This window comes from Peromyscus eremicus, chromosome 8a (assembly GCF_949786415.1).
Source record: "Peromyscus eremicus chromosome 8a, PerEre_H2_v1, whole genome shotgun sequence".
NCBI classification, from domain to species: domain Eukaryota; kingdom Metazoa; phylum Chordata; class Mammalia; order Rodentia; family Cricetidae; genus Peromyscus; species Peromyscus eremicus.
In genome coordinates this window covers 54,575,041-54,589,849 of record NC_081423.1, presented here as the reverse complement: position 1 = coordinate 54,589,849, position 14,809 = coordinate 54,575,041, and the positions used below count along the sequence as shown (strand labels likewise).

The following is a 14,809-nucleotide window of genomic DNA, read 5'->3' as shown; positions in this document are numbered from 1 at the left end:
TGTGAACAGTTAAAATGAAGGCATTTTTGTTATCATGAGATATTCAATCTTAAATCCATACATAATTTTTAAATACATTTTTTAACAATTGTATATATTCATATAATCCTTTCTAGTAACTCCATCCTAAATACACCTTCTTATCTCCCTCCTATTCTTGCCAGTCTCTCTTCTTTAATACAAATCTCTTTTCCATATTCATAAAGTTTTGCTTTGTGTCTCACAGAGTTTATCTGGGACTATCTGTGTACTTGTGTGTTTTGAACTACTCAGTAGAACCGAGTGAGTTTGCTGTGGGTACAGATGAATTTGTATACATCCCCTTCTCCCACAATCTATTATTTGCCAATATTTCAGCAGTAAGTGGTACTGTCCCTGTAAGCTGCTTCACATGTCCAGCTTCACAAGACCCTACTTGTGTGGGTCCAGAGACAGTAGATGCAGGTGATTCTGTCCCACCATTCTTTCCAATTTCTCTTCCTAGAGGCTCAAGAGAGTGATAAAAATACCTACTTATAGGGATGAGTATTCAACCATCCCTTATTCTCAGTATCCTGTAAAGAAATAGGGATGTGTATTCACCTCCATTCACAGCAGTGAGCGGCTCTCCTGAAGATGGTTGAAAGTAGACTTTGTCTGTGGTATAAACATAGATATTTAGAAGAGCATTGGCACTGTGTCCATTTATCTAGGCAGCGATAGTAGCTTCTCTCAAGGGCCTATGATATCCAAAAACCTGGGTTTGTTCCTTTTATCAGTTTAAAATGCTAGAGGTGGATTCTATTTGTGGATGGGCCTAAAGTGTAATCAGGGAGCTACTGGTTGCTCCCACCACAGTTGTGCCACTGTTTCAGCAATGGGACCATCTGGCCTGGCAAGATGACTGTTGATGCCTTTCTTCCTCATCAGCCTGAATAACAGCATCTGACTCTATAAAAGCTTCCAACTCAGTTCCAGCTTGAATTCTCTATATCATATATCCAAGATGTGTGGTATCTTCAGCAATAAGGTTTTACTCACTAGTTCTGATGGGGATCCAAGAAGAATGAATGCAACTGTATTATCTAGGGAACCTCAAGGGCCTCCCTGCCCAAGAGCTCCTATGGAGATATCCCACTGTCGGAACTGTGTTTTGTTTTTGAAACTCATTACTTCTAAGACCTCCAGTTTCAATCCTCAAAGGGTGTCTTGTATTGGAGCTCTTTTATGATGTTTGTATTGGGTTACAAATAATAGGTTTCATTATGACTTTTAAATACTGTGTACATTTTCAGTAACCCATCCCACCCACCCCCTTATCTCCTCCATCCCCCAACCCTCTTGTTGTTTGAACATTTCTGCCCCCAGTACTCCCTCTCTACTGTCATTTTACCAACACACTACTGTCCTCCCTTCCTCCCTAAGGCCCTGCCCACTCTAGTTTTCTGGTTCCCAAGGGTACACCAAGTTATACCCACAGAATTAAAGACTTCAGGACAGAAACTGAATGTGAGAGATGTGATACTTTCCTTTGGGGCCTGGATATCTTCCTCTATATATTTCCTATTGTCTACACTTACTTTTCATAATGCCATTTTCTTCACACCTGAAAATAATTCATGGTATACATGTGGCAAACAGTCATTATCTAATTAACTATTGATAGACATCTAGGCTGATTGCATTTCCTAGCTATTGTGAACAGAACTTCACTGAGCATGTTTGTACAAATGTTTCCGTAGTAGAATATGTATTCCTTTGAGCACATTCCAGGAGTGGTAGGATTGGTTTATATGGTAGTTCTAGTTCTAGTTCTTATGATGCCTCTAGAGTGATTACCACAGTGGCTACAATAGGTTGCACTCCCACAGACAGTGTATAAGTGTTACTCTGTCCCCACATATACTCAAATGTTCATTATCATTTGTATCCTTGTTGTTGGACATTCTCAAGGGATGATATGGGAATCATAAGAGTTTGTTTTTTAAGGTGAGATACAGGCATCTAGTTTAGTTCTTCCATGCAGTGCTATCTAGGTTTTCTAGCACCATTTGTTTAACCAGCTGTCTTTTCTCCAAAGTATATTTTGAGTTCTTGGTCAAAGACCAGGTAGCTATGGCTGTGTGGACTTTTACCCAGATTTCTATTCTATTTTATTGATCTTCACATCTCTTTATACGAATAATATGCTGTTTTTACTACTACGGCTGCAGTATTGGTTTGAAATCAGGTGTGATGAAGCTTTCCACAAAATTATTTTTGCTGAGGATTACCTTGGACATCATATGTCTCTAGTGGTTCCACGTGTGTTTCAGCATTTTTTCCCACACTGTCTATGAAGAATGTCCCTGGCATATTGATTGGGACTGCATTGATTATATAGTGTGCTTTTAATTGGGTGGCTATTTTCACAATATTTATTCTTCCAAATAATGAGCATGGGGGGAGGAATGTCTTCTCATCTTCAGAGGCCTTCTTCAATTTCTTCCATACACACACACACACACACACACACACACACACACACACACACACATATATTAAAGTTCTTCTTATAAAGTGTTTTCATTTCCATGGTTAGGTTTTTCTATCCCAAAATTTTGTATTTTTATTTATTTGTTGGCTATTATAATTCATCCTTTTTTTTCAAGCTGACATGGACAAGAGACAATCAAATAGTGACATTTTTTTGGTGAAGTAACAATACGATCTTAGCCTCACACCCACAATGCCAAAACCAAACTCCCCTAATCAGTATCTCTGGGGATGCCCAGCCCTTGACAGCTGTCAAACAGTGGTTCCTGCTCCTGAGCTGCTAGATACAGGCTTCACATGTGGTCAAAGAACTGCCTTTGCTCAGCCTTGACCTGAGTGACCCACAGGTGGAGAAATGACCTGCCCCAGCATCAGGTCATGGTTTGAATCTCTTGGAAAATGGCATAACTCATTTGAGTCTGATCTTCCTTACCTGTAAACTGGAGATCAGAATGAGTAACTGGTAGCGTGACTGGAAAGGTTAAATGCTGTTCATCCCCATCTCACAATGTGATCCTTACCTGATGGGAGCAATGTTGCTATTTTTCTTTATTAAGCCAACATCTTCCTCATGATTTTGTTAATTCCGTTCTTTGGGACTCATTAAGATTTATTCCCTTCCATGTGGGAAAGAATTCAAAGACTGCAAGATTATAGTCATGTCCCTCGTGAATCCCCAATCTTACATTTTGGTTTTTAAATCCATGTCACTCAATCACATTCTTCATTAGATGCTCCTGTTTATCTGCAAGTCAGGAAAAACCAAGAAGGCCCAGCTAGCATGGAGTGTACAAAATATCATCCTTTTTCATACAAATGGAACCAGGGCTTCTGATACTACAAACTGGGTCCTTGGGCTCACTTCTCTAAGCTGTTAGAGCACAGTGAAATTTAGGATCTTTTCAAATCCCCGGGGCTTATTCATGAGATGAAATGTATTAGCCTCCCCCACTTGGTGCTAAAATTCACTCACTATTCCCATTCGCTCAGTCTTGCTTTATCTTGATTCTGCAATAAAATCAAAAACATATGTTTGTGGCATGTGACTGTACAAAGTCAAACAAAGACAAAAAAAAAATAGTTTTCTATCCAAGATTGAATGTCAAATGATTTAAGCCAGCAAGGGACTTGGTGAGTTCTCCATGAGGAATTCAGTCTAGGATAAAATTGAGACTGTGGTCATAAGGGAGAAAGGTCTATTTCCCATTCACATGTCATCTCTCTCTATGATGATAGTTCTCATGCATAGATTCCCTGTGTGAGTAACGAAATGTTCACATTCCAGATTATAAAGAATCTATAGTTCATTCTCAAACTCCCAGGCATGGCTGGGAGTTTCACAGAGTGCACTGAGTGTTGGTGCCAGGTATCATTACAGATGCATCATCTCTCCTTTCTTCCAGGGGACCTCAGACCTACACCGCCCATGATCCCTGCAACACACAAAGGTAATTAACAACTATACAGGGCCAGAAAATCCAGTAGTAATCTACTAGTAGATCATCTAGTCCTTGAGAGAAGGGCAGTAAGAAGGAGGGAACCACACTTTGCAAACCTCACCAGGACAAGTAGGAGAAGTGCATTCCCAGGGTAGAGTTCCTCTTATGCCCCTTGCTGCTTCCCATGTTGAAATAATTCCACCCACTCCCAACCTGAACACCCCACCATGAACCCCTCCTCCTGGTTAGGCAGAGTGTCAGGCTAATAACTGGCCTAGGGAGGGTACAGATACTTTTTTTTCAAATTACCTTCCAGAGGAAGGAAGAGCCAGGGGTGCAGATGGCATACATGAAAATAGCAAGAAGTGGGCAGCCAGTGGGAGGACCCATGGAGGAGCCTTTCTTCTCTCAGTGCCAGTCTCATCTTCACCCCTAGATGCTGCTGCCTTGCCACACTTCCTGGACCAGCATCGAGAGCAGCTGGTGGCCCGAGTGACATCAGTGGACTCTCTCTTGGACAAGTTGCATAGTCTAGTGCTGAGTGAAGAGGATTATGAGGCAGTGCGGGCTGAGGCCACCAACCAAAACAAGATGAGGAAGCTCTTCAGCCTCAGTAGGTCCTGGAGCTGGGACAGTAAAGACCAAGTCTACCAAGCTCTGAAGGAGACACATCCTCACCTGATCATGGACCTCTATGAGACGTCAAGAAGTTTCTCTGTGAGATCCTGACATCTTAGTGGCTGAGGGGTGAGCACTCAAATGATTCCTGACTCTGCCTAACTTCCTTTGGCTACTAAATCTATAAACCAGTGGTCATCTCAGTGGCCTTTCTGATGGCAGAGTTTCCAGGACACCTCTTAAGGAACCAGATGTTCCCTCTTGAACTTCCTCAGCCAGATGTTCATGTGGGATGAGCATCTCAGGAAACTTCCAATGGAGCCAGCAATCTATTCAAGTCTTGTCCAGCCTGCTCATAATACAAGCAGGACTGGAGAGCATGGAAATGGAGATGATGAGATGGTACTTTCCCTGGAAAGTGAATATCTAATGAATAGGAAAGGAAGGAGGGCTTCTCAAACATTTCCTACCCTCAAAACCTTTTTCCAAATAATTTTTATGTGACTCTGGATATGTAGATATATAAGTATATAAATCAAACATTTTTACTAAAAATAAATCTTAAAGAAATTTATTATAAACAAAGCTTTGTTATAATATAATTTTACCATTTGTTAAAAATGACAGCAAATTTTCACACTAATGAAAAGCATGTATTTGTTTATTTTGCATAAGGAATTAAACCTTGATTGAATATTTGATGCTATAAGATGTTGGGAATCTTCAGTGTCTCTCAGAATTGGTGGATATTTTGCATCTCTCATGGTTTACACAGATGTGCAGTGCACATTCCAGAAGCTGGTGGAAATCCTGTCCTAATCCCAAGGCAAAATTCACTTAGCATCTCTTTATGTAACTCAAGTCAACAACTCAAAACACAAACTTGTAAAACCAAATGTTCTCGTATAATACAATGCAAAGATATGCTAATCCAATTGTTACATGCTAGAGAATAAAAATGGAAATATATTTAAATTTTTACATTCCATAATTAAGGTATCATGTTTCTCTGAGCATAGAAAATCTCCTATACATAGGGAAAATGCTGTAATCCCAGCCAACAATAGCTTAGACTCTGAGCCAAGATGTTTCAGGAGCATCATAGGCATTGTGCGGTGTGTGGGCTCAAGCAGTACTAGTATTCATGTTGTGTGCTCAGAACTACAGGTATGGGGAAGTCACATGATGTAACATGGCTCATGCTGTCAGAAACACCACAGACTCAGTGCACATTGAATTAACCTTGGCCATTGCATGTGCACAAACCTGTTGTTCTTGTCAATATTTTGCAATCCCACATTTAGTTAAGTCATCCCGTATGGAGGTGGGATTCACAGCTTGAGAAACTGATGTACAATGGTAAAAAGGTGGGGAACAGAAGGCTCGGTGGCTAAGAGCTGCTCCTGTAGAAGATCGGAGTTCTACTCCCAGAACCCACATCAGGCAGCTCACACCTGTAACACCAACTCCATGTGAAGGAATTCATGGCACTCACACACAGGTGCACACTCAAATACACAAAAACATGTACAGAAGTAGGCACACACAAACACACAAATAATTTTTTAATTTTTATAAAACAATAACAAAATGGGATTCCTCTCCACTGCTCACCTATCTACCAGAGTAGGACTTGAGACTTAGTAAGGCTGTGTGTTTGCCACAAGGGTAGGCCTGCAGGTCTCTATCCCCAGGCCACCCAGTTTCCTTCTGGATCAAGCTTCTGCTCCCCTCCCGGCCAGATCCATGGCCAGAGCTATTAGCCTGGCTTCTCAGTGTGTCCCATCTTTTCCTCTGGGCTCTGCAGGTGTGCTAGCTCTCTGCCTGTGTGAATCTATGGACCTCTTCCTCTCTTTCTTTCTTGGAATACAGTATTTTCCTTATTCTAACCTCTGCCCTTTACTGCATTACAGGCAGGCAGCTTCTCCCCAGACTTCTTACCCAGAATCCTCCAGGGTTTTATTTGACAAGAAATAATTCCAAGTTTTAACCTATATTTATTTCATCAGGAGTTTAGAAATAACTTAAAACTAAACAAATTAGGTAATTACAAGTGAAGTTAAGGTTTTATTTGTTTGTTTGCTTGTTTTTCAAGACAGGGTTTCTCTGTATAGCCCTGTCTTTCTGAGAAATCACTCTGTAGACCAGGCTGACCTCGAAATCAAGAGATCTGCCTATCTCTCCCCCCCCCAAGTGCTGGAATGAAAAGCCTGTGCCACTACACCCAGCCTGAAGTCAAGGTTCTTAAATGTGTATGACAGATGAAAACACAGGGGTTATTTGTAAATAAGTGAAAATGCTAAAATATCAATAGCTAAATATAAATTTCTAGGCAACCCATGCCTCCTTACTGATGCAGTTAGAATGCTCTGAGGAAAAAGCCATGACAGGACAGACTCTGTGTCCGTCAAACTGACACAGTCTCCATAAACGAGTCTTCAACATGGCTCCTCTGGAGGACATGTTACCTGGACAGTGCTTCCTTCAAGGTGTGGCAGCCATGATTGGTCTGGGCTGTGTATCAGCTAGTGAATGAGCCCAGACCTCTGAATTTTTGTCACCTCCATCTTACAACAAGCCCAAATGGGGCTGTCCAACATGCCAGACTGCAAAAAAACACTCAAACCTTCGCAATATGGACAATGTTAGCTCAAACCAACAGAACCCCTTATAAGGGCAAGGGAAGAGTTTACATAAACACCTAACACTAGCAGTCTGAGCCTGGGGTCCCCTCTGCTACTTGCACACTAGGTGGCACAGGGAAAAAATGTTTCCCTCGATTCTGGGGCAGACAGAGCCAAAGGTAATAAGAGCTTGGTGAGAGAGGTTGGGGCAACTTCAGGGGAAGGGTCCATGCAAATGTCTGTGGTCTTCTATTGCTCTATGAGTAATCTCTAATAAATGTATTTCTGTTCATAAAGATGATCTTAATGAATCATTCTTTGAAATGTGGAAATGTCAGTAGTTAGGAGCAGATGTTAAATTTACATCTTTCCAGAAATATCACACAATGGTTGATCAACAAATATTTGAACATACAAAAATGAGGCTATACACTAGATGCAGATACAGACTAAATATGAAAAAGGTATACATTCAAGTTTCTCTCAAAATATATTATCAGATAATTTAAACTCAAGAAATTTAATTTTACTTATTTTTTCTTTTCTTGTATAAGCCTAAAGAGTCCAAGAGTATACCCTAACTGTCATCATAGAGCCTTTATCCAGTGACTGATGGAAGCAGACGCAGAGGTCCATGGCCAGGAGCCAGGCTAAGCTCCTGGAATCCAATCAATGAGATAGAGGAGGGATTCTGTGGGCAGGGGACATCAAGATCATGATGGGAAAACGTGCAGAGATGACCAGCCACACTAGTGGAAACCCATGAACTGTAAACTAATAGTTATGGAGCCCCCATAGGACTAGACCTAGCCCTCTGGATATAGGAGACAGATGTTTAGCTCGAACTGTTTAGATGACACCCAGGCAGGGGGATTGGGATCTGACCCCAGTGCATGGGCAGGCTTTTGGGAGCCCAGTGCCTATGGTACGACACCTTGCACAGCCTTGGTCCAGTGGAGAGGGGCTTGGACCTACCTCAGCTGAGTGTGCCAGGCTCTGCTGACTCCCTATGGGAGACCTTGATTTGGAAATTGTGGGGATGGAGGGTGACTTGGGAGGGAAGGTTGGGGGGTGGGAAGAGGGAAGAGGTGGGATCTGTGTTTGGTATATAAAGTGAATAGAAAATTATTAATAAAAAATGAAAATAAATAAATAAATAAAATAAATTTGTAAAAAAGAGTCCAAGAGAAGTTAGAAATGACTCTACAAAGGACATGTAGCATTTACGTGATTTTCAGCCTTCTAGGGCCACATCTTATCAAAACAGATTAAGATTTATGAATCTAACCATGATGTTTTGTGGTAAGTTAATCACTGTCTTAATCAGGGTTTCTATTGCTGCGAAAAGACACCATGACTACAGAAACTCTTATAAAGGAAAACAGTTTAGAGGATGGCTTACAGTTCAGAGGTTCAGTCCACTATTATGGTGGAGCATGGTGGTATGCAGGCAGACATGGTCCTGGAGTAGGTGCTGAGAATACTACATTTTGATCTATAGGCAACAGTAAGTGAACTGAAGTAGGCATAGCTTGAACATAGGAGATTTCAAAGCCCACCCCACAGTGACACACTTTATCCAAAAAGGCCATACCTACCCCAACAAAGCCACACCTTCTAATAGGGCCACTCCCTTTGGGGACATTTTCTTTCAAGTCACCACATTTCATTCCCCGGTACCCAAAGACCTGTAGCCATATTAAATACAAATGCATTAGTACAACTTTAAAAGTCCCCATAGTCTATAACAGTCTCAAATTTATTTAAAAGACCAAAGTTCAAAGTCTCTTCTGAGATTCACGCAATCTTCTAACTGTAATCCCCTGTAAAATAAAAATAAAAAAGCAGATCACATACTTCCAACATATAATGGCACAGGATATACCATTCTAAAACAGAGCATAGTGAGGAAATACTGGACCGAAGCAAGACCAAAAATGAGCTGGGCAAATTCCAAACTCTGCATCTCCATGTCTGATGTCAAAATGCTCTTCAGATCTCCACTTCTTTTCAGCTTTGTTGACTGCAACACACTTATCTCTCTTGGGCTAGTTCCACTCCTTGTTAGCAGCTCTCCTCAGCAGGTATCCCATGGTTCTAGCATCTCCAACAACTTGGAGTCTCCAAAGCAATCCAGGGTCACCTTCACAGCTTCATGAAATAGCCTTTCTAGGCTTCCATTCAGGGACTTTTTTGACTCATGCCTGGCCTCAGTAGCTTTCCTTAGTCACTCCTTAACTCAAAAGCCAGAGCCATGTGGCCAAAGCTGCCAGGTTCTGCTGCTTGCTGGGGCTGGAACTTGGCTCACTTGTTCAATTACATCTTTGCCAGCATTCTGTTTTTGATGCTTTGCTTCACTGCCTAAGCTTGGCTGTTCTGGAACTTGCTCTGTAGACCAGTCAGGCCTCAAACTCAGAGGTCAGTCATCCTCTTCATGCTGAGTCTGGGATAAAGGCATGCACTGCCACTCCCCTCTCTAAGCTTTTCTTTAATTCCTTTTCACAAATAGGAAACTTAGCTGGGTGGGGTCCTGCCCTGAGGTTACCACTTCTTTTATTCTATTTATTATCTGTTTATCTCCTTGAACACAGGACTTAGCTCCATTTCACTTTCTGGTGCTCCTTTTCTCCTCAAATTGTACATTTTGAAATTTTCATTGTTCAGCTTGATTCTTTTCTTTATATATCTTCATTAGAGTCAATACTAATAACCACACAACCAAGTCTATACTGGGCTATATTGACTGTTAGCCAATGCAATAATCTAAAACTCTTTACTTTAGCCTTCAGCAGACTTTTGGGACAAGGGCAAAATGCAGCCACATTATTCACCAAAATATCACAAGAACCATCTTGGGCAACATGTTAAAATTCTTCTCCTCTGAAACCTCTTGATCCAGGCCCCCATGGTTCATCAAATCACACTCAGAAGCTCTTATCCATGCTTCTACTAGTATGGCCCATTAAGGAGCACCTAAAGCATTCAACTGCTTTTCTAATCCACAGTAGCAATGTCCATATTCCTTCAAAGAAAAACATAGTTCAGCCTATCACAACAACATCCCAGTCCCTGGTGCCAACTTCTGTCTTAGTAAGAATTTCCATTGCTGTAAAGAGACACCACGACCATGGCAAATCTTATAAAGAAAATAATTTCATTAGGGTAGCTTACAATTCAGAGGTTTGGTCCAGTATCATCACGGCAGGACATGGTAGTATGCAGGCAGACATGGTGCTGGAGAAGGACCTGAGAATACTACATCTTGACCTGCAGACAACATGAAGTGAACTGAACTAGGCATAACTTGAACATAGGAGACTTCCAAGCCCACCCCACAGTGACACACTCCATCCAACAATGCCATACCTACTCCAACAAAGCCACACCTCCTAAGAGGGCTACTCCTTTTAGGGGACATTTTCTTTCAAGCCACCACAATCACATATACTGCCAATGTTTTCATCCTATAGTAACAGTTTGAAATTACTTTAATGTATTTCTTGAATAACTTATCAAATATGTTCTAGTTTAAAACAATCCATTGAATAAGAATGTATTGGATAAAAAATGTTTTAGACATAAGAACATGGCCCACAGAATCTACTAATCAATATTCATGGGGGCTCACAGAGACTGAGCCACAATCACAGAGACCATATGGGTATAAGCTAGGTCCTCTGCATATATGTAATGGTTGTTAAATTGATGTTACTGTGGGGCTCCTAACAGTGGAAGTGGGGGTGTCTCTGACTCTTTTGCCTGCTCTTGGGATCCTTTTCCTTCTACTGAGTGACCTCATCCAGCTTTGATATGAGGGTTTGTGTCCAGTCTTATTGTATCTTGTTATGCCACAGTCAGTTGATAGCCCTGCAAGACCTGCTTTTTTCTGAAGGAAAATCCAGGAGGAGTGGATCTGGGAGAAAGGGGAGGTATAGGTGGTAGACTTGGAGGAGTGGAGTAGTAAGAAGCTGGAGTCGTGTAATGTATGAGAGAGGAATAATTTTTTAATGTTTTAGATGAATAAATAAGGGTTTTGTTCTAAAGTAAAAATGACAAGCAAAAAACACTCATTGGTGACAAAAGTATTCATTGACAAAGAGAAAACCTTGCTAACAAGTGGGGCTGCAAAAACTACACACCTACATGTAAAAGACTGATTTCTCCTCCACCCTGCAGAACAACCAACTCCAAGTGCACCAAAGACATTAGCAGAAGATCGAAACCCTGGGTCTGCCAGAGGGAATACAGTTTATAGTGCCAGCACAGGTATGCTTTTCTGAAGAGGACTCTAGTCATTCAAGAAATGGGACAAATTGACAAATGGTACCATATGAAATTAAAAAGACAGCATTTGGGGCTCATGGTTTGGAGTCCATGACCATCATGCTAGGAACATGGCAACAGTCAGGTAGGCATGATGCTGGGGCAGCAGCTTAGAGCTTACATCCTTATAGGTAAGGAGAAGGCAGAGAGCTGTAGCAATGGATTCCCCAGGGCCATTGATTCTGGCTTGAATTTCAGAGTGATGGCACCTAGGCTTTGAACTACATTTGGTTTAAAGTCAATAACTATCACCTCTTGTTTAAAGTCAGGGATTGTTTTTGTTGTTGTTGTTGTTGTTGTTTGTTTGTTTTTTTTTATTTAATAATTTAATTTAATTTTACATATCAGCCATGGATTGCGCTGTCCTCCCCCTCCCCCCCTGCCTTCCCCCCAGCCCACCCCCCATTCCCATCTCCTCCAGGGCAAAGACTCCCCTGGGGATTCAGCTCAACCTGATAGATTCAGTCCAGGCAGGTCCAGTCCCCTCCTCCCAGGCTGAGCAAAGTGTCCCTTCATAAGCCCCAGGCTCCAAACAGCCAACTCATGTACTAAGAACAGGTCCCTGATCCAGTTGGGGGCTCCTCAGATATTGGTTCATAGTTCATGTGTTTCCGTTAGTTTGGCTATTTGTCCCTGTGCTTTTTCCAATCTTGGTCTCAACAATTCTCGCTCATACAATCCCTCCTCTTTCATACAATCCCTCCTCTTTCTCACCAATTGGACTCCTGGAGCTCCACTTGGGGCCTGGTCATGGATCTTTGCATCCGCTTCCCTCAGTCATTGGATGAGATTTCTAGCACGACAGTTAGGGTGTTTGGCCATCTTATCACCAGAGTAGGTCAGTTCGGGCTGTCTCTCGACCATTGCCAGTAGTCTATTGTAGAGGTATCTTTGTGGATTTCTGGGGACCTCTCTAGCACTTTGCTTTTTCCTGTTCTCATTTGGTCTTCATTTATCATGGTCTCTTATTCCTTGTTCTCCCTCTCTGTTCTTGATCCAGCTGGGATCTCCTGTTCCCCTAAGCTCTCTTTCCCTCGAACCTTGCCCTTCATTACCCCCACTCACGTCCAGGTTGTTCATGTAGATCTCATCCACTTCTCTGTCATTGGGCGGTTCCTGTGTCTTTCTTGGGGTCCTGTTTTCTAGGTAGCTGCCCTGGAGTTGTGAGTAGCCGTCTAGTCCTCTTTGTTTTACATCTAGTATCCTCCTATGAGTGAGTACATACCATGTTTGTCTTTCTGAGTCTGGGTTACCTCACTCAGGATGATTTTTTTCTAGATCCATCCATTTGCCTGCAAACCTCATGATGTCATTGTTTTTCTCTGCTGAGTAGTACTCCATTGTGTATAAGTACCACATTTTCTTTATCCATTCTTCAGTTGAAGGGCATCTAGGTTGTTCCCAGGTTCTGGCTATTACAAACAATGCTGATATGAACATAGCTGAGCAAGTGCCCTTGTGGTATGATTGAGCATTCCTTGGGTATATGCCCAAGAGTGGTATAGCTGGGTCTTGGGGGTTTTTATACCAGTACCAAGCTGTTTTTATTACTGTAGCTCTATAGTAGAGCTTGAGATCAGGGATTGTGATGCCTCCAGAGGTTGTTTTATTGTACAGGATCCTTTTGGCTATCCTGGGTTTTTTGTTTTTCCATATGAAGTTGAGTATTATTCTTTCCAGGTCTGTGAAGAATTGTGTTGGTATTTTGATGGGGATTGCATTGAATCTGTAGATTGCTTTTGGTAAGATTGCCATTTTTACTATGTTAGTCCTGCCTATCCATGAGCATGGGAGATCTTTCCATTTTCTGACATCTTCTTCAATTTCTTTTTTCAGGGACTTAAAGTTCTTGTCATATAGGTCCTTCACTTGCTTAGTAAGAGTTACCCCAAGGTATTTTATATCATTTGTGGCTATTGTAAAGGGTGATGTATCTCTGATTTCCTTCTCAGCCTGTTTGTCAACTGTATATAGGAGGGCTACTGATTTTTTTTAGTTGATCTTGTATCCTGCTATGTTGTTGAAGGTGTTTATAAGCTGTATCAGTTCCTTGGTTGAATTTTTGGGGTCACTCATGTATACTATCATGTCATCTGCAAATAGGGAAAGCTTGACTTCTTCCTTTCCAATTCGTATCCTCTTAATCTCCTTATGTTGTCTTATTGATCTGGCTAGAACTTCAAGTACTATATTGAATAAATATGGGGAGAGCAGACAGCCTTGTCTTGTTCCTGATTTTAGTGGAATCGCTTTGAGTTTCTCTCCATTTAATTTGATGTTGGCTGTTGGCTTGCTGTAAATTGCCTTTATTATGTTTAGGTATGTTCCCTGTATTCCTGATCATTCCAGGACCTTTATTATGAAGGAGTTTTGGATTTTGTCAAATGCCTTTTCTGAATCTAGTGAGATGATCATGTGGTTTTTTTCTTTGAATTTGTTTATATGGTGTATTACATTGACAGACTTTCGTATGTTGAACCATCCTTGTATCCCTGGGATGAAGCCTACTTGATAATGATGGATAATTGTTTTGATGTGTTCTTGGAGTCTGTTTGCCAGTATTTTATTGAGTATTTTTACATCAATGTTCATGAGGGAGATTGGTCTGTAGTTCTCTTTCTTTGTTGCATCTTTGTTTGGTTTAGGAATCAGGGTAATTGTAGCCTCATAGAAGGAGTTTGGTAATGTTCCTTCTGCTTCTATTGTGTGGAACAATTTAAAGAGTATTGGTATTAATTCTTCTTTGAAGATCTGGTAGATTTCTGCACTGAAACCATCTGGTCCTGGGCTTTTTTTGGTTGGGAGACTTTTAATGACTGTTTCTATTTCCTTAGGGGTTATTGGACAATTTAAATAGTTTATCTGGTCTTGATTTAACTTAGGTATGTGGTACCTATCCAGAAAATTATCCATTTCTTTTAGATTTTCCAGTTTTGTGGAGTAGAGGTTTTTGAAGTATGATTTGATGATTCTCTGGATTTCCTCATTGTCTGTTGATCTATCCCCCTTTTCATTTCTGATTTTGTTAATTTGGATGCTCTCTTTCTGTCTTTTGGTTAGTTTGGATAAGGTCTTGTCTATCTTGTTGATTTTCTCAAAGAACCAACTCTTTGTTTCATTAATTTTTGTGTATTGTTCTCTTTGTTTCTATTTTATTGATTTCAGCTCTCACTTTGATAATTTCCTGGCATCTATTCTTCCTGGGAGACTTTGCTTCTTGTTCTAGAGCTTTCAGGTATGCTGTTAAGTCACTAGTGTGAGATTTCTCCAACTTCTTTATGTGGGCATTTA

The 14,809-nt window shown here is 41.1% G+C and overlaps 1 protein-coding gene across 1 annotated transcript in view; it reads left to right on the top strand.

Annotated features, from left to right (window-relative positions):
- Positions 1-5,048, top strand: part of LOC131917011 (NACHT, LRR and PYD domains-containing protein 1a-like) — a 37,536-nt gene extending 32,488 nt beyond the window's left edge. Inside the window, exons 12-13 of the mRNA XM_059270663.1 lie at positions 3,918-3,962; positions 4,390-5,048. Coding sequence (XP_059126646.1) covers positions 3,918-3,962; positions 4,390-4,682 — 338 coding nt within the window. The 3' untranslated portion in view covers positions 4,683-5,048. The remainder of the gene's footprint in view (positions 1-3,917; positions 3,963-4,389) is intronic.
- Positions 5,049-14,809: the final 9,761 nt, after the last annotated feature.